This window comes from Sparus aurata, chromosome 15 (genome assembly GCF_900880675.1).
Source record: "Sparus aurata chromosome 15, fSpaAur1.1, whole genome shotgun sequence".
NCBI classification, from domain to species: Eukaryota; Metazoa; Chordata; class Actinopteri; order Spariformes; family Sparidae; genus Sparus; species Sparus aurata.
This window is the reverse complement of record NC_044201.1, coordinates 16,174,211-16,202,140: the sequence shown is the minus strand read 5'-3', so window position 1 is coordinate 16,202,140 and position 27,930 is coordinate 16,174,211. Positions and strand designations below refer to the sequence as shown.

At 39.5% G+C, this 27,930-nt stretch overlaps 1 protein-coding gene across 2 annotated transcripts; it reads left to right on the top strand.

Moving 5' to 3' along the window:
• Nucleotides 1-3,965: 3,965 nt before the first annotated feature.
• Nucleotides 3,966-27,929, top strand: blnk (B cell linker). Of its 2 annotated transcripts, XM_030442488.1 has the most exons (24): nucleotides 3,966-4,119; nucleotides 4,384-4,446; nucleotides 14,653-14,699; nucleotides 17,607-17,672; nucleotides 18,299-18,345; nucleotides 20,267-20,295; nucleotides 20,377-20,497; nucleotides 20,795-20,898; nucleotides 21,083-21,155; nucleotides 21,590-21,673; nucleotides 23,110-23,135; nucleotides 23,226-23,257; nucleotides 23,381-23,440; nucleotides 23,545-23,572; nucleotides 23,670-23,721; nucleotides 24,097-24,157; nucleotides 24,257-24,284; nucleotides 24,424-24,454; nucleotides 24,591-24,666; nucleotides 24,812-24,840; nucleotides 25,007-25,062; nucleotides 25,184-25,267; nucleotides 25,357-25,512; nucleotides 27,408-27,929. In XM_030442488.1, exons 1-24 carry the CDS (start codon nucleotides 4,051-4,053, stop codon nucleotides 27,522-27,524), a joined length of 1,539 nt encoding a protein of 512 aa, XP_030298348.1. In that variant the 5' UTR covers nucleotides 3,966-4,050; the 3' UTR covers nucleotides 27,525-27,929. The 2 variants fall into 2 exon arrangements, with proteins under 2 accessions (XP_030298348.1, XP_030298349.1); XM_030442489.1 differs by lacking the exons at nucleotides 3,966-4,119; nucleotides 4,384-4,446; nucleotides 14,653-14,699 and adding an exon at nucleotides 16,570-16,729.
• Nucleotide 27,930: the final 1 nt, after the last annotated feature.

Here is a 27,930-nt window from a genome sequence, read left to right as displayed (position 1 = left end):
CAATCACTCAGCTTTCTACGAGGGTGCTGGCCCCCATCCAAACAAGCCGAGGCCGAGGAAAAATTTGGGGTGACGCGAAGACAAATGGCTCTAACGCCGCCAGCAGCGATCACTGCAAGAGCAATGAGGCCAATTTCCCATTTAACTTTCTTCGGCCGCTCTAAGGGTGCATGATACAATTTCTGATTAGAATAATTGTTTATTTGGTTGAGAAGGGACGCGGCAGCAAGCGAGACTGTGAGCACAGAACGGTCAAACCCACAGGACTTCATCTTACAAAGATACTGAATATATCAGGGCAAATGTGTGAAGAGCCAGCAGTGTGACTTTGCAGAGTGTGTTTACTCAAGTTAAAAAAACTCCCATTTTATACCCCTTATACTTCACTCTTTTGAAGGCATAACAGGAAACATTTCCTTTGGAAAAACATTTGAAACAACTAGACTTAAGTTATGTATTTCAAATGTTTAAACTCAGAGGAATCTGTAGTTCTATTCAAGGTAACGGTGCATTTCATTTGGTCACCAGTCAATAGTGTCATGTCTCCTTCACCTCCTGTAGTCTCTATAACTTCCATGAAACCACGAAAAACACCAGATATAGGTCAGAGAGTGTGGAAGGAGGTCAGCGGACCAGCTAGCTAAACACTCTGTTGCTCACCATTGTTGTTGTCATTTTTGTCATCAATGGCGGCTGTGTAACAATGAAGAGCCATGATTATTTTTTTCATAACTGAATAAAAAAAGCTGTTCTCAGAGAAAAATATGTTTGCCAGAACACTGTTTGAAGCTAGAAGGGTGGCAGGGTCCGCCAAATATAAACAAAGTAAACCAGTATGAAACTGTGTTGTCCTTTAAGGTCAGTTTTTCTATTCAGTCTTAAAAAAGGTTTATTTAGTTGTTTCTGCATACAAAAATAGTCAGTGAAGATCTTTCTCTTCTGACTAAAACCACTTCCCCAAAACTACACAGTGCACCTAAAAGTAAAACTACAGACACATCACCCACACAATCTACGTAAGGTATAAAAAAGTTACAGCACGTGTCATACAGAATGGCTCCTGGTCCTCCTATTATTATATTACTGGATCCTTATCATTGGTGTATTAAGGGGTTCATTACTGTTGTAGCTGGTAGATGTGAAATAAAGTCTATTTAATATGTTATTCAGACACTGTAGGGTACTTTAATCTATAATGATGCATCATGATCACGTGTTGCTGTGCGTAAAAGTATAATATGTAAAGGAACTAGCAAAAAAAACAGTGCAGTACTTGAGTAAGTACCTTGTTACTTTCCACCTCAGTACTTTTAAACTGTCAAGCAAATATACTGTATAGTATGTGTGGAGTGGTTTTAACAACCTCAAAGGTGCACTATGTAGTTTTTTTGGAACATAAATTCAAATGTAGAAATGTGATATTTACAAGATTAATAAGGTAAAGGTGATATATTCTTTAAGGAATATATTTCCATACCTGAGTGAACAAACAGTCCAAAGAGGAGAAAATAAAGGGTGCAACAAAACACAGTTTGAAGCTAGAAAAGTGGCTTCTTAGGAGGAACCTGCAAATATAAACAAAGCAAAACATTATAAAATTGTGTTTTACTGTGAGAACAGCTTGTTTATTCAGTCATCACAATATAATTTCGATTTTTCTCTTCTGATTATAATTTCTTATAATATAATTATATATTATATAACATAATTATAATTATAATGCACCTTTAAAGTCGGAAATAAAAATGACCACTTGGTGGCAGCAGAACAAGCTGAAAACTGAGCATCTGGCAAGGCATGCATCGCCTCATAACACTGATATGGCTAACATGTTAGCATACAAACACATCCAGCAGACACACAGCATCATTCACGTGGAGTTTTGTTTCTGGCGGTTTGGCAAATGTAAGTTTAATATTTACTCTCATTTTAGCCTTGTTTTGCACTCCACCAGTCCCTGACAGACATATTTAGCTGTTTAGATGCTAAATGCTCCATGTGAGTCAGTTGCTAGCTGCAGGGCGCGCAGGTGGTCGAGTGGTTAGAGCGCATGCCACATACGCAGCCAACCCCGGTTCGATCCTCGCCAGAGGTCCTTTGCTGCATGTCACATCCCCCTCTCTCCCCCATATTGCCTATCTGTCTACTGCTTAATAAAAGTGTCTATGCCGGAAAAAATCTAAAAAACAAAACAAAAAAAAGAAAGAAAAAGTTGCTAGCTGTAGGCTTCGTTTGCAGTTTGGCGCTGAGAGCTTAATGTATCTGCTGTTGCTGCTGGAAGTGAGGTTGCATGAACAAACAATTACCTTAAAAACGCTAAAATGCTCAAGACGAGAGACACGGTCAGATGATTCGCTGAGGGTAAGTGTTTAACGTTACACACAGTCATTTGATATAACGTTAATAAAACGAAAATACAAGGTAAAAACTTGATGACACCGGGTTAAAAATTGTGGAGTTGATACTCAGCAGAGCATCTAAAAGGGAGTACAACACACAGCCTGAAGGTAGGTGTTAGTTATCCAGTTTTCTTGCTGAAGAGTTGCTATTTTGTACCATCAATATTTCAGGCTGAGGATGCCTCCTAAAAAGGGAAAAAGGCTGCGCTGAAGAAATATCCAGCTGAAGAAACCGCAGTGACATAAAAAGAAGTAATGTCTGTCTTTTGTTTTACTGGACGTAGCTACTTCTTCATTGATTAGCATATGTTCAGGAAGTGTGCGACTGGGTTTTAAAGTTATATTCATTATCTGGGAGTTTTTTCAATTTGCTGTTGGGTAATGAGAGGATCAAACACATGCACACTATTACTGAAAATAATTGGAAAATGTAAAAAAAATAAATGAAATAATTGCGATTGTTCGACTGGAAAAGGGACAATTCTGTAGCTTGAGATAAAACTTTTCTTTAACACGAACACCGTTTCAGACCACAAAGGCTCCTATTCATCATGCTTATCCTCAGTTCCTGCCTCAACAGAGTACTTCTGCATTTCTCAAAATATGCTTCCTTGCCGAGAATTAGACAAGATGATGGATCCCACTCTCACATTCGTGTGTTAATTATGGGGACTGGACCCGGGAGGTCATTATCTTGCCTCTGACATGTGCTCATTTGAGGCCACAGCATCCAGCCACTGTTAAAAAATCAAGCAAAACTGTAAAAGCAGCACTTCTGGAAAAATCCAGGCTAGCTGTCTCTAAGTGTTTCTCGTCTTTATGCTAAGCTAGAAACCAAATGGCTGCCAAAGTTAGCGGCTCGCTGGTGAAAATAGTGGAGAGTTTAGCAGCTAAAGACAGACAATAAGTTACAAAGATGGAGCTAAAAGGAGACCAGCGATCAGGCTCAAAATTGCACTGCAGCTCCAACATTACACTCTTCAGTCCAATAAAAAGTATATTTTATTGTAATTTCAGATCTCCATCATGATTTTTTTTATATCACAGTCATATTTCCACCATCAGAGATGCCACGTCAACAAGAAAAACACCCTATTTTCTTGTCTTAATGAAAACCTCCAAAAGTTGAAAGAACACAGTCTCTCTACACGACTTTCATCACAGGTAGTGCAGCTATTATTCTCACTTCAGAAAACTTGTTCTCATACTGTTGGAGTCTTGCACCTTAAATAAGATGACACCGTGGAATAAACCTGAATGCTCAATGAATCACAAACTCTGTCTGTAACTGTAAATGAAGTGTACCCGAGCTGAGAGGTGAAAATCCAGTTACTGTCTCTTATGACACTTTTGTTTCTTAACAGGTTTATATAGAAGGACATTGAGGAAGTCCCTGCTTCCCTTTTGTGGATGCCGTAATGCAATCTTGCTGATGAGTTTCGAATTTTTTTTTTTTTGGGGGGGGGGATGAGCATTTTGTGAATTGCCACATTGCCTATGGATGAAGGGTGTTCTTTTTAATGAGGTGACCTCCCTGTGTGTACTTCTCCCTGCTGAGGCCGGTTTTGAAGCTGCGGGTGCGTGACGGGTCAGTCTATTACTGTACTTCCAAGAGCACACTTGTGCTCAGAGGTTCCCTGTTGAGGAAAAAATGAACCTGCCATCCAGAGAGGAGTGCGAGGGGTGGGACGAGGCTCAAGTAGCCTTCTTCATGTGCAAGGTGAGTGCGAGAAAAAAGGCAATATCAGTAAAGCCAGCATAGTGACCTATTTTCTCATTGTTTAAACTTCAACAGTTCACTAGCTAATGGTGGTATGTGGATTGTGTGTAACCTCGTGTTTGGCAGTTTCTCTTGCTACATACTGTACATATAGAGCTCCAGCAAGTGTTGAAATAAAAAGAACATGGAGGCAAGTGCTGTGGAGTCAAATTCAGTTAACAGTTCTTTTAAGAAACTAAATCAATATGTGTTTACTGCCCTCAGAATCAAATGCAGGAATGTGCTGCCACCGTAAACAGACTGAGAATTAACGGACAGAGACTTTTGGTGAGTGAACCCCTTCCTTTTTCCTTCTTTTCACCTTAATTTTACAGAAAATACTCTTCCCGTCCTTCCCACACTTACATCATTTACTAATACATTCAGGATCATATCTGGGTTGTGGTTGTTATTCCAATTACATCATATAGACAAAACGCCCCCCCCGGCAATTATTATGATGATCGTGGTATTAAAAACAGCAAAATAATTACATCTCCTTGAGCTATTTGTGCAACTGTAAGCCCAGTTTACGATGCCAAACATGTCTAACGTTTGCACACCTCTTTCAAAGTCAAATTAGATCGCATGGCAAAATTCTTCTTGTCGACACAAAGCTGAACGCTTAACCTCTCAAATGTCATTTCAAGAACGACTGCAAACGTCAAGAGTTACAAAACCAATGAGATCTTATAGGATATGAAACATGACGCGCACACTCGCTTGCGTGTAATGCTTCCCACACGTTTCGGTGTGTAATCACTGCCTCTCCTAATATGGAGGTTGGTTAATCAGCTGCAACTTCTGCTTCTATCACTCTCACTGCCTTACGTCCATCATCCATGTTGCTGCGTGCGATCACCGAGGGCCTTTGTGAGAGGCACACTGACACAACGAGTGCAGGTGAAAACTGCCTGCGTGCCAGTCTGGGAGAGAGTAAGAACTGTGAAATGAGACTCACGGATAATAAAGCTGTGATCCCCTACTTATTTAAGGAAGTATCATTAAATCTGCTTCGGTTTTGGGCAGGGTGGGGGTGTTTAAAGAGGATTTCGTGCATTAAAATAGCTGGAGCGTGGGTTTATAACTTCCTAATATCATTTTGAGGATACTAATAATACCTTGGTAATACCTCCTATGCATTGGCACGCCTGTAGGAGCCTGTCTTCCTAGTGGCCACTTATAAACACTTGTTGCCATGCTAACAGGTCCAATCTTCTATTCATTATTCACTGACTGTGAACTGGTTCCTCTTTAGGTGGCATCATGGAAATATTTCCCCTTAACTCACAGCCTTATCTCCCCTAAAATACACTCACTGTGGAATCCTATCACCCACATGATGAATGTTTCAGAGCGAAGGCTTTGAAGTGAGCAGTGCAGATCTGAAAAATACATATACATGCAGTATGTGTATTGACTGATGGATCCCGTGGCTACAGATCCAGCCAGCACACATGGACTCCATTAAGGTCAGGTAAACCCATGTAGTATTAAGAATATTTCACTGCTGACTTCACACACCTTCAATTTGAGCAGTTTCAAGGCCGCAGAGTCTGACAAACATGCACAGTCCCACACTATTAGTTGAGGTATGCACCTGGTTGTGTGTACTCTTGTTTGCTGTGTTTAATTTGTGGCTCTGTGGTGATATCAGTCTCCAGGTCCAGCAAACAGGTCCAGACTGAAATATCTATGGAGTAAATTGACAGACATGAAACGTTGTACAGACATTAGTTGTCCCCAGGAGGTGAAGCCCATTGATTTTTGTGATCTCCTGACTCCTTCCTCTGGTGACACCATGAAGTTGATATACACGTTTCAGAGTGAAATATGTCAACAGCTGTTGAATGTATTTTGATGCTGATATTCAAGGTCCCAAGAGGATATATGCTATTGATTTCTACTGATCCCATGCATTGGCCTCTACCTTATTAATTCAGTACTACCTTATAGACTCGACAGAGGCCTCTTGCTTTAAAGGTCCCATATCATAAAAAACAAGTTTTCTCTGCTCTCTACATATATAAGCTGGTCCTCCCTGAGCCTGCCAACTCCCAGAATGAGGAAAACAAGCGATTCCTGCATGGTCTCTTCAACCCACCCACTGGTAACACGGCGCTCCTACAGGCTGTTCAGATTCTGCTCCTTTCGTTATGTAACGAAAGGAGTCATTATCATAGGCCGACCTCCACTGCGCGGTGATAGAAGAAATCTGAGAGGGGGGCGTTCATCCTGAGATGAAGTTCGGTGTGTCCAGCGGAGAGACAGCAGTGTTTCACAACGTTGTTGCTCAGAGCTAGACACGCAGTTGCTCTGTTGTTGGTTGTATAAATCAACATCAGTGCCTATATTCTGTCCCAGCTACAGAACAACAGAAGAGACCGTGGTTATGTTTCATTTTTAACGACAACGTGCCGGCTGCGGTTCATGTTAGCTTGTATGTGTGTGCTAACCACTTCACATCGGACTGCTTCAGTAAGGAGGGTCAGTACAAAGCTGGCTTTGCCTCAAAACTGACCCTCACAAAAGGATCAGTCCCAACCATACCGGACCCAGCAACTGCACCCGAGCCACCGATAAGTGTCGCCGCGGATTGATAGTATTTACAGTTGCCGACGAGTATGGTGAAGTCAGCTGGAAATTGGCTAACTAGTTAGCTCCACTTCGGTCCGCTATGCAATGGCGTTTGAAGCGAGTTTGATGTTAATAATATTACAGTGGAGCTTGGTTGTCACAGTAAAAAATCTGGAAACATGTGCAGACTGGAGACAGAGACGATGTGAACAGTGTCCAAGAGTTCAGAGACTGAGTTTGAGACAAACACAGCTTTCGCTAGCTGTTAGCCATTAGCTACATGGTAGTAACTGTAACAACACATACAAACAAACTAACATCATTCAGCCACACTAACCATTCTGAAACGTCCTGCTGCAGCCGCAGAGTCTGTATTTCTTCAGAAGCCTCTCCTTCTGTGTCCGATTCTGGGTCAAACTGGTTCGGTGAACGAAAAAAATCTCTGCGAGCCATAGTGTTACATCCACCATAAACATTAGCGTATGCTACCGTTAGCATAAGGGGCTTCCTCTCCCTGAGAGTGACGTAGCAGGCAAGGCTCCCCAAGTAGGCGTTGACAGACGGCGCTCATTAGCATTTAAAGGTGCAGGCACAGAAACAGAGTGCTCTGAATAGAGCTCAGCAGAGACCACGGATGTGTTTGGGGCAATACATATCAAATACAGAGTTGTTGGACCTCAGCTTTACTCCTGGACAGTCAATAATAGTTAATGACAGTCACCCCTGACTTTTCATTCAGCGCCAACAACATGTTGTCATTTTTAGTTCTTGAGTGACGTATTTCAGTTTCTACTGGATCGATCAGCTCAAAAGTTGTTTTTTTTGTAAACCTTCATGGGTCCCTGATAAAGACTTCCCATGTTACAGTAATCCCTTAACTTGTTCTATAGCACCCCCATTAGGCAAAAATTTCAATTTGCAAAATACTTTGGTTTCAACAAAAGCCCTAAGCAACCTCAGTAGTACTGTTTATAGCAAAGTAAAGATATGTTAGCATGCTAACAGTCTTATAATGAATCCAAGGATGATACATAAACCCTGCATACAGCTTGGATGTTACATAAAGTGGCGCATAAAGCCAAAAAATCTTCGGTGTTGTGGGGGCCACTGAGTGTGCTCACTATATAGAGACTTCTGCCAACCGAGCCGGCGAACTCACGGTTTAACACCGGGCTAACTTGAATAGAGATAAAATGATCAAATCTTGTGGTTCTCCATTAAATTAGGTCATTATTGGGGGGCTTCTGAAGGGTGGCAAGTTTAAAAACTTGTGAGTGAGCTGATGGAGTACCTGACCTGTAGAATGTAATAAGAGAGCTTCTCTGTTTGTAAAGAGTAATTTGTCTGTTTGTCCTTGCGTGTCCTCATATTTTGTATTTTGTCCTCACCACATACTTTATCTGTTAGACAGAGCAGTGTTAATATTTAATCTGCGATCTGCATCATCATAGTTTTTTGTTCGACATCTTGAGGTCTAAAAAGTCATTTACTGTAAAGGCATTTATCAGTTTGAGAAATGACGTGTCTTGGATTTGATGGAGTGAGTTTCAGTAGGTGGCACTCTTCACTTATGAGTGTTGCGGCTCATTGTGTAATCATCCAGTTCCTCAAATGTTCTGACAAACAAACTCCTTTAGCCTCAGGCAGTGAAATGTCACTTCCTGCTGCAAGAGGATTTTACAAAAGAAACTGTAAGCTTTGATGCTTCAGTGTAGGTTTGTTTAGGTTTATGACACAGTTGTATTATGAATTAGAGTGAATACTTACTTACCTGTATATATGTTTTTTACATTTATTTTAAGAACTTCAAGAGCCTCTCCTCTAAAATCAAATGGTTACATTATGCTGACGGTAACCTTAGAATTTGGTGCTTCTGTTGATGCAGAAACATATTTGAGCAGAGACATTATTTTACATTATCTGAAGAGGTAAAATTTGTCACACTGCAGGTGGAAACAGACACCACTGGTCAGTTTTGAAATTTGGGGCTATTTTGTTTCAACAACAAGTCCTCTTTCAGACAGAAGGAGGGCAAACGTCCAGAATACACGTTTCTGGGTTTGTTTTGGTTCAGTTTTCTGTTCTGAATATGTGTTTAATTTGATGTGCATATTTAATTAGATAGCCTCATTTTGCTCATTTAAGCATGAAATATTAGAAATCCTTGTAATACAAGAAAGCTAGTCTCGACTTGAGTAAACAACTTGGAAAGTTTGTTAGATAAGATCTTTACCCAGTCCACCAATTTCTAAACCCGTACATACAGCAAACTTTCCAGTTTAATTCCCATCTACAGCATATTCTGAAGATTCCTCTCAGGATTGTACACAAATTAGTTGAATGTAATTACATAATGCATCATTTGCATACTTAAACGTAGAATTTCAGAAAACTGTTGATACAAAAGCATAACTGTCTTAATGTAAGAAACTAACCGGGGAGGTTTCATATCTGATATCTGCTGGTTAAAAGTAGCACTGTTTACCTGTTTACCTGTTGTGCCTCCCCATCTGAGTTTATGTCATGTATGCACAAGCATGATGTGGTTTGATCACAATAGTTTGGTTGCCAATAATGTTTCTGTAAGCGACTTACACAACTGGACTTTCCAGTGACGTAATCATCTGAATCTGATCTTTGAATTCATAATCTGTCTCTGCGCGAATACAACAAGCTCCTGAGATTTCTTTAAAAGTGCATAATCCCAAACGTTTTCTTACATATGGAGGGCATGGCTTTGTCTTCAATATAAATAGTCTCTTGGAAATCAGGCAGTAAATGAGGAATAATTGCTGATGATAACTTCTATTTGACTCATCAGTAACTCAGCATGTGTCTTTGGCCAGAGAGGGTCTGCACCGTGGGCTCTGAATGTCATCCAGCAACTGTGCTGCTGCTGAGCACTGCCCTTGGCTTACTTTGCATATTCATACGATGTTTATGCAGCATGTGGAGCAAAGGTCATAAAATCCTCAAGTAAATCCGCACAAGTAAGCAGACAACGCGTTTTCTGAAATGCTCTCATAAGGCAACGTCGGGGCTGTGCCTGGAATGCAGCTCCTTCGCATTACACCTACAACATCTCTTCATCACGCTGCTAAGGATGAGCCGTGAAATAACAATCCAATTCTGTCTGAGTGGTGGGTGGCTGCGTACTACACTGTGGATGGGAATGACAGTCAGTCGGCACAGTGTAGATAAAGGTAATCTCCATCTTTTTGATGCCGCGTTCGCTCACACAGGTAGACAGGTTAAAAGAGATATGTAGTAGATCAAAAAAGCTGTCAGCTGCTATCTTTGTGATGGAGCCTGTGTTAGAGGAAGTCACTTTCAACTCGCGTGTGTGATGACATCAACGCTGCAAACAAAGGCCCCTCAAAAGTAAAGGAAAGGAATGGACTGTATGTTACATGATTACTTTGCTGTTGGTATCAAAAATGTAGTCATTGGACTGCAAAAAAGAAGAGGGTTTGTAAAATGTGTATAGGCGATAGCTAAAAAGACAAAGAGCAGATATAACATTCAGCAGAGGTTAGGCGTTTGTGTGCTCCAGCTGCAGCTTCACAAAATTACATTTAAATTTTGACAAGTCCCCTTGCAATGGATAATGAAGAACACAAAGAAATCTATTAGTGTCTTAAACCACAATTAACTTGGGATTCTGGAACATCAAAGTGCAGATTCATGACCATGTGGAAAGTCTCTCACTTGATGACAGTCATCAGACCCTGCACAGCTGCTTGGAAAAAATCAAGGGTACGTTTGTGGGCATGTGGCTGAAGAAGTGTTCCTCTATCTTTAGAGTGAACTCGTTTAAAAGAAAAGCATTCACAAATGTTCCATGTTTCGATGCCGCTGCTCACACCATACCAATAGGACAGACAGAACAGAAACAAAAGGTGGTCATCCATGTGCTTGTTTGTGGGTGAAACTGAGATGTCACACGGACACAGAAGATCACTTATAGCAAAACTTTATCTAATCAGTGTGAATATACCTACATATATGCTACAGATTCTTTCAGCTACTAAATGTGCCATTCTATCTCCCCCTTCCATTGCATTCACGTCACAATATCGCTGTTGGCCGAATCATCTGCCCCCTCAAGCGGTTGCCAGTTTGTTGTAGCTCACTTTGCTAACGCTAGCTAGCTAATGCAAACACGAGCAAATGTTAATCCTCCAGTTCTGATAATATCAGATGCTATCGTAGCATCTACGCTAACCTCATAAGGAAGAATACCTTGTTTTATAGATATCTATTCTATATCTTAACTATTTCAAGTAGCCTTAGCTCCCTGCTGAAAAAGACAGCATGGACCAGCTCCAAAACACAACATATGCTGGTCTCGCTAGTGACTGTTCCCCATCAAGACCAGCATATGTTGTGTTTTGTTGCTGGTTTTAGTGCTGGTCTATGCTGGTTTTTTCTGCAGGGCTGTCAGGAATGTTAGCGTATTGACGCAGTGAACTAAGATTATGAATGTGGTGAGCATTACACCAGCTAAGCAACAGCATAGCCGACCCCTGTTATGGCCTCACACAGCTGCTAGCTACTTGAGTGTCGATCATGCTAATACTTCAACCAGATTGTGCCTTTGTCCAAAGTTCTGATGTTCTACATAATAGTGGCTTTAAAGGTGCAGTATGTAAGAACTGGCCACCTGTTGTATCAATACTCCAAATAGCTGCTAACTGTAGCTGACATTTACTAGTTAGCTCTGCTAGCTTGCTGGCTGGCAATTGTGTTAGCTGACTCTGTCCAGACTGGGAGCACAGAGGAGTGTTGGTGTTGCTCGCTATCGGAATATCACCTCTTGAGGTACCACATGGCTAGCTGGTTAGCATGCTAACTTCAGTAGACATTTTGGCAAAAAAGTACATAGTACGCCTTTGACGTAACGCCAGCACTGTTGTTTCTTCACATTTGATGATAATGTCAATTCATTTTTAAATGTTTTCAACTTCAAGTCTCATGTATTGGACCGTTAAAGGCAGTAGGTGATTTGTTAATTTTTAACAGGGGGGATGGCCCAATAGGAGCACCACCCTGCCCCGACACACCTATGTACACCTCCCAGAGGACGTGGTTGCAGGACGCCTTAACCATAACTGTGACATTTCTAATTCTACAATTCCATTTTATCTAGTTATCTTCCTTCTCTCCCTTCTACAATTGTCTCTTTATAACTGTAGTGAGTGTAATGAGTAGATACACCTATAAATTGTATGCAATGGACTGATTTTATTCAGGCAGGGTTTTCTCATGTTTCTCACAATACACTACAAGCAGGGTTATTTTAAGTTACATGACCCCTTGGAATTTTTTACCATCTAAATTCCTTGAATGACACACAATGAACATTTTGTAAAATAGTAGAGCCCGACCGATTTATAGGTAGGCTGACTTTATTGGCCGATATTAGCCTATTACAGATATATTGATATTGGCATATATATTGTCCAGTATGAAAACCTTATATTTAAAAACCATCATGGAGAAAAACATGCTTGGGTAATTTAAAATTGGTGTAACGACATAGTTTGTCCAGCAGAGTGCGCTTCAACGGGGAATAAAACAGCTAGTGTCAGGAAATGTAACAGTTTCCTCACTGTATGGTAAAACTAAAAACCACCACAAAAATGACAATTGCCAACATAACATAGCCACCATGTTCTAAAAAGACACACTAAAAACACTCACAAAAAGTAACATTTTAGTTTTAGAACATAAATAGCAAACTTATGTTGATCTGGTAATTTTTCGTTTTTATACAATCGGAAGTCTGCACCGGGTGTTTTATTTTGAAAATTGACCGGATGCTCTATGCCGTTCCTGTGTCTCTGACTTCCCGCGATCTGCTCTGTGCAGCTTGTTGTGGCTTCCGTCAAAAATAGACCAAGTAGCCAGAACCCAAAGTAGCCGTTCCCAGCTTGACTTGCCTGGAGCTGATCACGACCACTTGTGATTTGTAACACACTATCTGCTATTAGGGGATAGAGAGTGATGACAGGTTAACAAGGGGGTCGCTTTTTGGTAATTTTTCTAACAAGGGGGATGGCATCCCACCTCAAATCACCTACTGGTTAAAGGGAATAGGAAGTAGATATATCAGGAGCAGTTCAGGATTCACTCAAATAATCTTCAACTCAATCAGTTTATCGCAAGTAAGAATTCAAGCTAGAAAGAGATACGACCATGAGGACCGTTTTCATGGCTCACACATGCTAATAAAACTGTATGTATGTTCCAAAAACATGTAAGATGTGAAGATTCGATTGAGTGCTGTTGTGAGTGAGGGGTCCTGCTCTGTGGTACAATGTAGAGGCTGGAGCTTGTAGAGCTGTTGTGTCTCATTTGAACAAGCACAGACACTCCCATAAATTATTCAATGTGGGAGCAGTGCCTGGGAGTATCCACTGGGGCGGACTATTTGATATTTTATTCCGTGTCAAAAGGCTAAGTCTGATTTTATACTATACCTTTTTTTTCTCCTGTAAGCCAGTGGGATGATCAAGTGTGTATCTGTGAGGCCAAGGTTCAGTTCTTTGAAGGAGGCCTTTCATATTAAGTGATCTTACTCACTGATTTACAAAGGATTAAATCAGAAGTTTTGCGTTCACTGTACTACGGGCTTCTTCCAAGAGGTAATATATCCTTTTGTTGCTCCAAGGTTCCCCTTATTCACACACTAAGGTAATATGAGCTGCATTATAAAGTCCGTCCCTGTGGAGTATCTCGCATAAAACCAACAGCTCTGAAAAACTACCATATAATCAACGGTATGCAACATAATAGTACATCATTACACTTGTTTCACAGGATGCTCTGCAGATAAAGAGCAAACTATACATAATTCATGTCTAAATTAACTAGCCATAGTAGAATCATAGCTCAAACTTGAACCCTTTTATCAACAAGCCAATCCCATTTGTTCATTTGACATCCTACAGACTTAAACACACATTCCAAACTTTCACTAATATTCCTTGTCATGGATCTTCATTACACAATGACAAATAAAAAACAGGAAAGCAACAGAGAAAGTAACAACCTGGAGCGATGAATTATGAATGAAGAGGGAAATACATAATTTAGCGGGATTTGTTGCATATTTTATGGTAATCATTTCCTTTCATTTACGAATCACAATTGCCTTACTGCGAAGCAGACATTAAATGCAACAAAAACACTGGAGTCAAATACATTTTTAAAAATGTTCGACAATTTATGAAATCGTGCGAGATGGTGGTGTTGTGTAGTTACAGTGACAGTGCTGTATGGTTCACGGAGCAAGCTCTTCACCTGTACTGATTCACAAAACAACAGGCAAAGAAACCCATATTCTTATCTTTGCTTTATTTTTAGAGATTGTGTCATCAGTTCTATGTCCTTCATGATGGTGACTCATGAACTACCAGTTAGTTTGTTAATCTTCCTGGTTAAATTGCTGTTATATAAGTTACACACATAAATAAAACTATTTGATTTCAACTCCCATTATTGAGTTGTACTCTTGAGCCCTTCCAACAACTGCAGTTGCAGTATCTAACCAACATAAGGGGAGTGCTTTTCGAAGTGATTATATGCATTATGGAGTTTTTGTAACTCTGAACACGCAGTGCTCATGCTCTCTGTACTAATAAAGCAATCGTATCTTCTTCTGTGGTTCGGTTTAGAAATAACATGAGGGTTACATAAGAGAAACACGCTATGTTGTTTGGATCGCCCTCAGTGAGATGCTGCCATCTCCTGTTGGATAAAGGGTGATGCAATACTGCAACCCTATAACAACAGTTGTCCAAAATGCATGTGTTTGACTTAGTTGTAGTATCATACTTGCTCATCAGGAGTCACAGCCATTTATGAGCTTTGTATCCTCTAATTTTACGGTTGATTTCTCTGATGCTTTCACAGAGCCTGTCTGACAGCGAAATGAGCAAGTTTAGTCTCATCCACCAACCGTGAGTAACACTTCGCTGAAATATTGCTGTCACCCCATATTTCAATCTAACCTTCGTTTCTTCTCACCTTACCTCCTTCCTCCCATTTTGTGCTTCTCGTATGTCTTTTATAATTGCTGTTATTTGTAGTAAAACATGTCAGCAGCACTGAGGTTATTCTCAAAACACAGAATGCCCTTTAAATCCATCGGGATAGTGTTTATCATCAAGCAATCATATCATTTCCAAGTGACAGAACACTGGAGGTACTTTATGTATGAGTAGCCTATAATTTATAAAAATCTATGTATTTGCTTGAAAAAAAGGCATCGCTTCAGGAATAGAATTACAATGTGTTTAATATGTTTTTGTTGTTGCAGGTGTACGTGTGTGTGTGGTGTCTTGTTTTTCTACATTTTTGGGGTCCCAAAACCTGTAGCCCACTTACTGATGGTTTTGTGGGGACCAAAAATGCTGCACCCTATTACATATTTCATTAAGTTATAGGATGAGGACTTGGGTTAAAGTGAGGGTTTGGCAAGTAGTGGTTAGAGTTATGGTAAGGTTCAAGGAAATTGATGCAAGTCTATGTAATGTCCCCACAAGTGATGAAAACAAGGATGAGTGACGTGTGTGTGTGTGTTTCTGCCTGACTGCACCTGCACATTTGTCTGCACGTGTTCATTCTTGTTTGTTTGTGAGGAATATGTTCCTGTTCATGTATTCCCATGTGTAAGCGGGTGTGTATTATATCTCAAGTAAACATGTTTGACAATATTCAAGTGTAATCAGTCAGTCAAACTGAAACCATATTGGCAATATGCGTGTATCAATTCAAAGGTGTTATTTATAACTTCCAGCCACTAATTGTGGGTTTCTAATCTCCCCCTCCCCCGGTTCTTGCTATAGAAATGCAAGTCAATTTACCATGTGGATTATAATTGCTGGAGAGTATCCATTGGTCCTCTTCGACAGTTCAAACTCAATGTAGGTCAAATACTTTAAATATTAATCACATACAGTCGCTTTTTAACACAATTTTAGCCAGGAATAAACCTTTTGCCTGCCAAATTAAATGGAAAATCAATTAGTTAGGTGACAAAGTTTAAATCTTCCACATGCATGTAACTTTTTCACACGCTGACTAAAGGGTTGATTCTTATTATGAAGCATACACAGTTGCTTCCTTAAAAATGCCGAACTGACTCTTTAATTATTTTGAATTCTTGAAGTTTCTCACCACTGGCCACTTTTTGGTTACATCTCTTCCACGGTGGGTGACTGTGATCAGGGTAGAACAGACATGAATTTCTCAGAAAAAAAAAAATCCCCTTGGTGACCACAGACACACTGTAGTGGATCATCCCACCAGTCTCACGAGAAAAGGCTGCATACTCACTTCTGTTCACCCTCCCATCTGCAGAAAACACTGAGGATTACAACACGGTACTTTCCATGACACACTATGGATGACCTGATACATAGAAATGATTCAAAGCTAAAACTCTCTAAAACTATCTTTCGCGAGGAAGCTTTTAAAACAATGGCGGAATGTTAAGAAATGTTTCAAAGGAGTTAATAGAGTGATAACTGTATGGTTGACCCATACAGGTATAAACTGTTCCAGAACATACCCCACTAACTAAAAGTCCTCATCCAGTGACCTCATTCAGGGGATATATTGTCAGCAGCAGTTAAAATGGCAGCATTCGGTTGGAGGTGAAATCAAAGACAGACAAGAGAAATATGATGTAACAAGAAAATGTGTCGACTGGAATCTGTTCCTGAGTATGTGCAAGTGAGACGGGGAGTGGAAAGGAGAAGTGATTTGTCTTACAAAGGGCTAGCTAGAATGGATCCCCTCCCCTCTGTGTCAAAGACATGACTTGTGCCCAAGCGCAGCGTTCATTTACATTTCTGCAAACACTTGGGCAGCACAGACGGTAACGCATGAGGCCCAACGATTTAGAAACTTTCCGATTAAGAAATATGGATAAATTAAATATGGATACATTAGGTAAACTGGCTGCTCCCGCTACAGCAAAAATCAGGTAAGAACAGTTGTGGGTTTTTTCATATTTTGTTTCCTCTTCTTCTTTGCTTCTTCCTCAAGGCGCCTGAGAACGACTATTTCACTAGCAGCTTCAGTGTTTGTTGTGCACATGACAAAAAAACAACCTCGAACTTATACTTAAAATGGACAATTTCGCAATTTCACTTGTTGCTAATACTAATTCTAAAATGTCTTACATTTTTGCAGTGTTTGCACTGTACAAAGTACAGAGTTCATGTATTTGTCATTCCACAACATAAAGTTATACAACAGATTTAGAAGAGTTGTGGTCCATCGCAGTATGGACACTGCTGCTGGAAACGTTTTTCAATGGATTACATTTTCTCCTCAAGTAATCATTTATCAGTCACTTTGAGCATTTATTTTCCATATAGAAATTTATTTTTTTACCATTAATGTTGCACTTAGTAGTTGCAAAAATGCATTTAAGCTAAAAAAGGTAACATTTACAATATACGGCATTGATACACAAGTAGAAATATATGTTTCCATAACTAAATAAACAAGCTGTCCTCAGAGGGAAATAAGGTCCCCAGAATGCTGTATTAGATTAGAAAGGTGGCTGCTTAGAAGGGTCCTGCAAATATAAACAAAGTAAAACCATATGTATTGTGTTATCCTTTAATGACAGTTTATTTATTCAGTTCATTCAGAGTTTTCTTTTCTGATTAAATGCCTTCCCCAAAACTACATAGTGGACCTTTGGACAGTGAAAGTGAGGAGAATTAAAGAGAAATTGGAGGAGTGACTGATTAAAATGAATAAAACAATTGTCTTTCCATTGTAACTTTTGTCCAGTTCACTGCAAACTTTGTGTTTGGAATGACAAAGTAAAAAAATCCTGTGTTTTCCAGGCAGCTTCAGAAGATTGTTCAAGACATCAAGAAAAACGACGGCAGCTTACTGAACAAACTTCGAAGGTCAGTCTCTAGAATTACTACACACTTGTGTGACGCATGAAAAAACGTAATGGAAACATGCTAAACGAATGCATAACGTTAAGTAGTAGACAAATCTCTGAGGAGTCTGGAGATCTAAAAATTCTCTGTGTGGTGTATAAATGTATCAGTGGGGGTAGTCAATTCCTCTTTCACAACCGTTGGAATAACAGAGGTATACCCACAATGCAAAAAAAGCTCAAACAGATGGCTCTTCTCTCACTTTCCTTTCCTGAAACGTCTCCTTTGAAGACACGCGAGGATAGACAATGACACATGTGTTACAGAAGCCATTTATTCTCACCCTGACTGCTAAATATGCGCAGCAGTCTGCTAAGTGCGCTCATGTAAATGGAGCCCTTTCACAGATTTACAGCACAGGTTTCTGTGTGAAAAGATGTGTCGAGACAAAGTGTCATTAGCCCAACAATTCCACTCTATATTGAATTTAAATCCCATTTATAGCTCGTATTCATTGTAAAGGGATGTGTTCACGTTGTCCAACTACTACATATTTATATATATGTATAGATAGATAGATACCATAGCCACATATTGTAAAGTCATTCATTGCCTGCTGCTGATGTCATTATCTCTCTACATGGCAGACTAAAAGGCAAACCACTTCCAAAGGTGCCTGCGAGAGATTACAGAGGTAAGAATAGAGTAATTATCACTGATTCCACAAGAAGTGTGAGTTTGTAGATTTCAATGACAGGTGATAACCACATGATATAAATCTATTACATGAAAAAGAATATAGCTGAGTGCTGACCCTTGTTTAGGTCTGTCCCAATAATTACCTAAAAAGGACTTGATAACGTACGTATCTTATCAATATGTATGATAAGACATGTATTTATCGAACATATATTATCATACATATCTTATCAACTTATTGATATATGTACAGGACTTTGATTATCAATGCTGATTGTGTTTACATGCAACTTTTGTTGATTTGGTTGTGTTTTTTTTTATTTGTGTTTTATTTATTCGGGACATTTTAATATTTGGTTCACATTACAATTCCAATGTGTGGATGTTCTTAAATATAAAAAAAAGTTCATAGGTCATACTTGGAATGTTATGTTATAATCATTAAGTAGCATAAATTGGTCTTAAAATGACATGAATATTGTTTATCGCAATTATTTCTGGGACAATATATATTGTCCAGCAGAAGTAGTTACTGTGGCAGGTCTAGTAGTTTTTGATGCACAGATAAACAGAATATTTTAATTGAAGTTCATCCTATGACACTGCTCAAATGCCCATATGTACACTGAAAAAATATTGTTGAATTTAATCATACAGGCTGTGAAAGCACCCGCAATGCAGTTGCAGTTTGAGTAATTAACAGTCTTTATTCTGTGAATCTGAATCAGCCAAATGAAGAAGATATCTTCTACAAGTATAGTGTTTAGTACAAAATTTGCAAAACAATCTGTTACTATCTCACCAACAAAACCACAAAAAAAAAAACTTTAGTAATGAAAAGAGTGTAATTTGGAACTAGATTTTTTAAATAATACATTCCATCATTCAACTCAATGTTACGATGCACATATTATTTAGAAAGATGTACAGAGTGAGGACTGTGGATTATTATCACTTACATTGTCGCGTGTTACTAGTACATATTTTAATATTCACTCTGCACAGGAGGAATTATACTCACCTGTTACTCTTTCAGTGTACATATTGTAAAGTATGGGCGTGTGAGTGTTGACTTTAGAAGGACAATTTACTCCATAATCAATTTGTGCTTACATGTAGAGCTATTTTATCCATCTTGATTGTTCTGTTGTGTGTTGCCCAGTTTCGGAGATGTCTGCTACTTTTGGACTATAATGAAACTCGATGGCACTCAGCTACTGGTGCTCAAAGTGCCAAAAAAGAGAGAAGGTGGACAGTATCTCCAAAATTTAGCAAACACCAAAATGATCTAGATGGATAAAACCTACTACAGATTATATATATATATATATATAAATACAAATATATTTATATATGAGAGAGACAGAAATTTGCCCCTTTAATGAATTTGAAAACAAGATCACAGAGAAGTTTGTATTTGTAAGTGTAGTGAAGTAAGTGTTGGAAACTTCAGTGTACAGTATTTAACTGTAGCCGTGAAGACTATCTGATGGTTTCAGAATGACCTGGTGAATACAGTGCACAACGTACAGAAGTATCAGCAAAAGTACCAAATTACCCACTGGGTTTCATTTCACCTGTTTCTCGGGGCTATTTGGAGAAACACACTGTGCTCAATCATGTGGCGCTGCTGTTCAAATTGCCTCATAAAAACAGCAATTAAGTCACTTGTTGAGAGATTATTCATTATCTCAAGAGGTGGGGAGACGCGCTTCACTGGTTCCTCCACACAGACGCTGACTCTGTTCTAAAATTAGACAATGTACTCTGACACCTGCTCAGATGAATTTGATGCTGGCATTTAATATTTTCCAGGTATCAGAGTTTAATGAAATCCACAATTCAAACGTTAGTTTTAAATAGGCCCATTTTTCTCTCTTTGTAATGAAATTTATGTACGATTTCTGTGTTTACAGATGATGACCAACAGTCTGAGCCTGATTATGTAAGTTGGTGAAAGTTGTGAATTGTGTTTACATTAAACAGTTGATATGTGTTCGAAACGTTAAGTGTACGTCGTTCCCAGGATAATGACATGTACGAGGACCCTCATGAGGAGCAGGATGACAGCTACGAGCCTCCTCCCAGCAGCCACAGAGTCTTCACCACAACTCCCTCTGCTTCCTTCCCGACGGGGGAGTATCTCGGTTGGTACAGTCTATTCACATGAAGAACTATTTATATCTGCACTTTGAACTTTGAGTTTTGATTTTTATGCTGATCTTTTTAGTTCTGCAGATGATCAAATCATAAATCACATGAGCTTTGATTTCTTTTCATATGTTTTTTTCCGACAGCTTCTCCTTTGCACTCATGTCTCTTCCTGCTGAAGTTGGTTCATTCAGCCTCTTCACCACTGTTGAGCCATGGTCACAACACACAGATGGCTCCAAACTTCATGCAAATTCTGATGTCCTCTTTCTGCTTCTGCTTCTCCTTTCCAGACAACTGCCGTAACCGGCCCCAACGGCCACCCAGGAAGCCCCTCCGCCCCGTCAGAGCCTCCAAACAGCTGCCCCCTGAACCCACCCAGATGACAAGTGATGAGGTAAAGCGACTTTCCCCACCTCAAGCTCATATGAATCCTGTACTGAAGGCCTGTGTGGTGTTGAGACTTCCACAAACATTACCGTGTCTTGGTAAATTTCGCAATTTTCCTGTGTGTCCCAGTGAGTGTGGACAGCGGACACAGTCACCATTTCACAATATGTTGTCTGTTGTTGTTTTTGTAGGAAGACTACATCAATCCAGACGGCAGTAACGATGATGACAACTACATAGAGCCCTCAGAGAATCCTCCCACCAGTAAGATACACATCGAATTAGTGAAGAGAAACACAGTAATATGGATACTGCTGCTGCAAGGACTGCTACTATGGAAATATAATAACAGCTAGAGGGGCACTCGGAGAATGAAGACTCTGCCAAGGATGTTAATCTACTCTTCCCCTCAACTTTATATGTCTTGATATATTTCCAAAACTTATCAGAATAATGTCAAAATAAGCCTCATCATCTCAGCTGTGCATTTATGTACATCTAAATAGGAAAAGTTTTTCACATATAACTAGAAAACACTTTAGTAACATGTACAAATATGCAGTTGTTCGAATGAAATAACAGCATGGAAATGGTGCCATCAGTTTCTCTATAGTCCTGATGACACACAGCCAAACAAACTGAACCGAAGACGTGACCTCCTCAATGTAGGTAACAATACTTTCTATACCTCTTCTCAGAATCTACAATGCATGGTGGGACCAGGGCAGGGAGGGACCTTCCCATGTTGCCTACACCTTCACCTGAGTGTCCACCCAGTCCTGGTAGGTACAATAACCCTGCTGCATCTCGTTACAAGTTCACAAGAGCTTACGTCTACAATTATTGCATCTAATAACCTGTATAATCACAGTTCTCTTGCAGTCACACCCACCGTTAAACACACTATCTGTAACCGTTGGTGATAAAACCAATGTCTTGTATGATTATATTTAAAGGTCCAGGGTGTAGAAGCTAGGGGGATCTTTTGGCAGAAATGCAATGTCATATTCACAGTTATGTTTTCATTTCCCTTTTATGTCAAATCGTTTGGTTTTCTGTTACTTCAGAATAATAATTTATATACGCAGAGCAAAAATATCCTCTTCCACAAAGTCTGCCATGTTTCTAAAGTAGCCCAGAACAGACAAACCAAACACTGGTTCTAGAGAGGAACTATCACATATTCAGGGGGTATTCAGTCCGTTTTAATCTGCAACCTCTCTGCTAAATCTGACACAGGTGACTTTTGCTTAGTTGCTAACTTGTTGTTGCCTCCTTGTGAATATTTGGAAATAGTTGGACAGTGGTGATTAACTGTGTTTTACAGGGTGTTGCAAAAACAACAATCTAAAGCCTTGATAGCAGCTCTGTGAGGCTGTACTATGGCAATGTAGTACTTTGAGCTAAATGGTCATGTCAGCACACTAACATGCTCACAATGACAATGCTAGTAGGTTGACTTTTAGCAGGTATAAGATAATATATGTTTTAACATGCTAACATGACATAATTAGCACCACGGCTGATGGAAATGTCATGAGTTTTGCAGATATTTGATAATAAACCAAAGTAACTGACAAAATAAAATTCTGACCTGATTATGGCAGAAATATGGATATCAATATATACATACATATATAAATATATACAGAAAAAAAGCTACGTAACTACCGTATTTAAAGGCAAAGCCCTGAGGAGGACATGAATGCATGTGCCAAATTTCACATTTCATATACCCCCAAAACCACAGGTGTCAACCTCATGGAGATGCTGAGTTAAAAGGCACAGAGAGGAAGATCTAGAGATTTTAACAAATTGTTAAGGCGAAAATGTTTAGGATTTAAGATAATCAGTGTTTGTACATAATTTTAATCTACGGCTAACAGCAGTTATCTATATATTTCAGTCTTGAACACCGACCAACACTGAAGCCACTCTAATGGAATGGGTGAACAAGGAAAAATAGGTGGCCTCCATTATATTATTCTGCAGTACTGAATAAAAAGCTTATCGAGCAATGCGTGGAAAGTCTTTGCCAATACACTACAATGGGAAACAGTCAAATGCAGTTAGTCCAAATAAAAAAAGAATGCCAGAGGGCAGGAGCTTCTGTCAGCTGCAGACATGTTTAAACTAATGAAAATAATGCGATCCAGCTCCAGAACAAGGGTTTTGTGGTTCAACCCCGTGCCTAATTTTGACTCTGGTTATTTTTCAGACCTTTATGAAGTTCCAGACCAAGAGGTAGGTTGCTTATATAACAGTGTTTACGAGTATTTTAAGTTACATTTATATGTGGAATTTATTGTCGTTCCTTTTTTTATGGCCTCTTAGCAGGAGAAGTCATTACCTCTTCCAGTAAACAGGTCAGTCCGACACAGACTTGTCTCATTTAAATCGTACAGACATACAACACAAAATGTTTTAGATAATAATCCCAATTTAGACTCCAGTCTGTGACTAACCATGTCCTTGCATCTAATTTGCAGACTACCTCCAATACCTCCAACAAAACAGTCACATTCATTACCACCCAAACCCAGCCCCAGGTAGGACTGACAGCATTTCATTTAGCCATTATTTGCCACTTAGGTGCAGTTGTTACATTGCATTCCTGTCACTACACTAATAATGACTTCCTTTCTCTCCACAGACTTAATATGAGGAGATCTCCTCATACTGTAAGTGATGACAAATGTGCATGATTTCATTTAGAAGAGGTGCTGTAATGCTGCACAGTTAGGGGAACACTGATTTGCTTATATTGCGATTTTCCAGGTTCAGGAGCCGACAGGTGAAGATGAATATGAAGTGTGCGATCCAGACGACAGTGAGTGTTAAATCAGACAATAAGTGAAACGTTTTCACCTTCATTTTTATTAAGAAAGACTGCCATGAAACATTCAAGCATGAGACGCCATCTAGAGGAGGGTCAGTGGAAGGAGGAATTATAGATTTCCCTACAGTGAATGTGACCAGTGATGGATGTAACATTTACACAAGAACTCTACTTAGGTACAATTTTGAGGTACATGTACTTAATTTGAGTACATTTTTATGCTACTTTTTAGTACCACTTTTACTTTTATCAACAACTATTTACATACGTGACACAATATCTTTACTTTTATTGAAGTCTAACTTTTAGGTACTATATACAACACTGATGATAACCAGTTCATCATGGCATTGTGTGCTCCTCTAGGCTCCAATAATAAATCTGTAGAGGCTCCTCCTATACTCCTACCCAAGCCTTTGCCCAGAGAGTAAGTTTTGCTCTGCTGATTATGCACAGAATACTCTTACCTGCTTAACCTGCTTCTGAGAAGAAATAACTGATGGTTTGTTGTTTTTTTGTCTCTCAGGAGGTCACCAAAACCACCTGTAAAGCCGGTAGGAGTCTCTGATCGCAAAAATTGAATGCTCTGTATACACTATCAATGATCATTTCTCTACTGTGTTTTCATGTGATCGGCTGATTCTGTACTTTTGTTTATGATGCTGAATATCACTAAATGTGACTCTTTTGCAGAAGCCAGAGTTAAAACCCAGGGAATTTGAAAGTAAGTGACACCTGAAACCATGAAACCCATGAAACAACTGAAAAACAATTGATGTATCTTATTTTCTGGATTTGTTCTTGTGCTTCTTACCAAACACCAATCACCGCCCAGTTACATTCTGTCTGTATTTCCCCAGGCCACACGTTGCCTCTGAGCCAAACTGAGCCGAAGCCTCAGCAGAAAGCTTTTACTCTGGACATGAAGCGACCAAAGTAAGAAGTGCAATACGCAAACATACGTCTTAAGCTATGCATCACAGACATTTCTAAAGCGTCTCGACTGAAGAAAATTGCCTTTAATCGCAGCTCTGTGGTGTGTATTTACCATGCTTGGCTCTGTTTGTGGTCTCTGTTGCAGAATTCCTCTTCCACAGTTTACCTCCCTCAGTGAGTACAGCTCCTGCTAGTTTCCCACTGCAGGTCAACACCCATATTCACACCCACAGTTCTGTACTTTGAAAATGAAGTGAAAGAGGTCAACAACTAAATGTAATATTTCTTTATGATCAAACAAAAACATAATTAGCATGAGATTTGTGTGTGTTTTTCCCAGAAACAGCTGACAGAGGAAGTGTTTCTGCTGAAAATGAGTCAACAGACCAAGATAAGGTGTGCTTTTACAGAATGTTTTAAAGATATACACATAACTTAACAAACTCTATTCATACAGTAAATCAGTAAAAAAAGTTATGCATTAAAATCCTTCCTTTCTCTATTTACTTTATTTCAGGATGCAGATGTCTATAAGAAATCCTGGTATGCCAACACATGTGACCGCAAGACTGCTGATGATGTCCTGTTTCGCTTGAATATAGTAAGAGCGCAGTCATCCAAAAGAGTGGCATATGGATTATATCCCATAACCCCCTGCCGGGGTTTGACTGTGAGCGCTCTCTGTTTCAGGACGGGGCGTTTATGGTGAGGAAGAGCTCCGGTCAGGACGCACAGCAGCCCTATACATTAGTGGTGTTTTACAAGGGCAGAGTGTACAACATCCCAGTCCGCTACATACCGACGACTCAGCAGTACGCTCTGGGCAGAGAGAAGAAAGGAGAGGAGGTACAGTACATGACTCCACTATTTTTCCCGTTAACTGTGTTTGACCATCTATGTGGCCTATGGTTGATGACAGAATGGTATTTTGGGGGATTAATCAATGTTTTTCTGTTGAAAGAGTCATGTTTATGTCCACTGAGCAGAAATGCTGATCTAGCTTCTTGTCCTGGGTTAGGTAATGTTATACTTAATTATAGACCATTCACATGTATGTCACACAGTTGTATAAATGAAGGCATTTGACAAATTGTTATAATGTCACTGCTTCCTGATTAATCCCCAACAGAAAAGTAAATGGATAGAGAAAATCCAGAGGGACACTGGGCCATATTTCAATGTAAAACAACATATTTGATAACCCGTTAGCTTCCATTTGACAACAGCGGACTGCTAACAATGTAATTCTACAATGGTAATTTAATCTAATGGGGTTTTTTCACCTTAAAAATATGGCCCTATGTCCCTCTGCAATTTCACGATCCATTGTCTTTTCAGTTGATGATCAGTTGGGAAGCAGTGAAAGGTTAATAATGTGTCAGATTTCCTACCTTTACATGACTTGCATCTGGGTAGATACCAGTTGTATAACATTTTAGCTTCCCCACCTAAAACATGACTTTAGAGGAAAATAGCTTGAGTGAGAATATGGTCTATCAGTCTGTTAGACTAAAGCGATTTGCATTAGTTTGCCAAATAATGTTTAAAATGGCCCTCAATATAACAGCTAGAGTAGAACATATATTGTATGTGTACATTTTAGACTCTGCTCTCCATCAGACAGTGACACAGGCCTGTTTAATCATCTTAAATAGTCACACTGTAGTGCTGAGAAATCCTGACTGACTAATAAACTTAAAGATTAGATTTTATTGTCATAGCAGGGAAAAATACATATATTTACATTTCCCAGTAAGACAGTGTGACCGTGACCAGACGCTTATGATTCACTGTCACTTTGTGTCATCATTATCATCCATAGAAGGTGATGTGTTGCAGTGTGGCATTTTCATGCTGCGTTCCAGACAACTCAGAACTCAGAAATTTCCCAACCTCCGACTAGAAAGAGTAGAATGGAATGCCACTCCAACTGGGAGCTCCTGCTTGTAAACTTCATGATGAAGCAGTTGCCTGACGTGACGTCAGACAACATTGGCAGCACTATGGAGAGGGGGTAGGATGTATTTGTAGGATTAGTATTAGGCTAGCGAATAGAATAATTTGACATGTTTCTAATTATTAAAGTGCAATAAAAATGTATAATGGGGTCTGTTACAACATTCATCCTCAGTGCAGGAGGCTGCACTGCTGAGAGTTCATATGTGTGCACAGTTGTGTTATCAAAACTAGCATGTCACAGTCAGCCACGGTTTTTGTGTACACCAGGCGTGGACAGTGAGCTGTGTAGTAAATGGGTTGTGATTTAAGGCACAGCCGGTGAGCCAGCATACACAACACCAGGATTCTAAAACCAAAGCAGCTAAATGGATTTACATACCTACATACAAGCTGCTGGAGTTTGTAGTGTGACACTTGAATTACAATTATTTTGCTCATGATAGTATTTTGTGTTTCACCTGTTTTATTGGCAATGGAACATTTAGCAGCTTTTGTACCAAATGTAGGAATACAGAAAACTGAGGGAGAAATTATTCAGTATTTCAACTATATACACAACAAGCTGTTTTACAGTTTAATTAGTGGTAAAGCGGTTGGCTGAAATAGAGGGGAGAGCGCTTCTTAATCATTACACTTAATCATCAATAACCTCAACCATTTCTACAATACATCACAGGATTCAATCCCACAAACCAGCTTTCAAGATCGTTTTAAATGTTTGGTTTTTTTTCTATTCAATTTAAAAATCCATTCTAACTTTGTAAATTCTCATTTTTTTTCAGCATTTCAGCACCGTCTCCCACATCATCGAGAACCACCAGAGGCATTCACTGGTGCTAATCGACAGCCAGAATAACACCAAGGACGCCACCAAGCTGTGCTACCCCGTGAAGCCCTAGATGACCCTCGCTGATGGCAAACAGCCAAGAGACTGGACTTACATATTCCATAGAGCTATATGTAGTGTCAAGCTACCGTTTACAGAACTCATTATCTCATGCTTCTCTCCTTCATTTTTGATTCGAGGTCCCGTCAGCAGGACCATCTGTTGCGCTCGCCTGCATTGCTGGCCATGCAGAGCTGAAGTAGCACTGACTCAGAGGACTTTTTAACTTGTTTTATTAAGATGTTTTTTTTGTTTTTTTTAAATGCTCATTCAGTAAACAGTGTTTTAAAATAAATGTAAGGGATGAGACATTGTTGTGCAGGTAGACAATGAATGTTTATAACAGCAATATCTACAGGAGCCATAAATACAAGGTTGTATATTATGTTTTAATAAACTCTTTTCTTGTGTTGCATCAC

Bases quoted from the DNA above. Each gene is read 5' to 3' on its own strand.
- blnk (XM_030442488.1), top strand. From the start codon at position 4,051: ATGAACCTGCCATCCAGAGAGGAGTGCGAGGGGTGGGACGAGGCTCAA. The intron at 18,346-20,266 runs GTAAGAATAGAG...CTGTGTTTACAG, and splicing joins GCCTGCGAGAGATTACAGAG to ATGATGACCAACAGTCTGAG. The intron at 20,296-20,376 runs GTAAGTTGGTGA...CGTCGTTCCCAG, and splicing joins AACAGTCTGAGCCTGATTAT to GATAATGACATGTACGAGGA.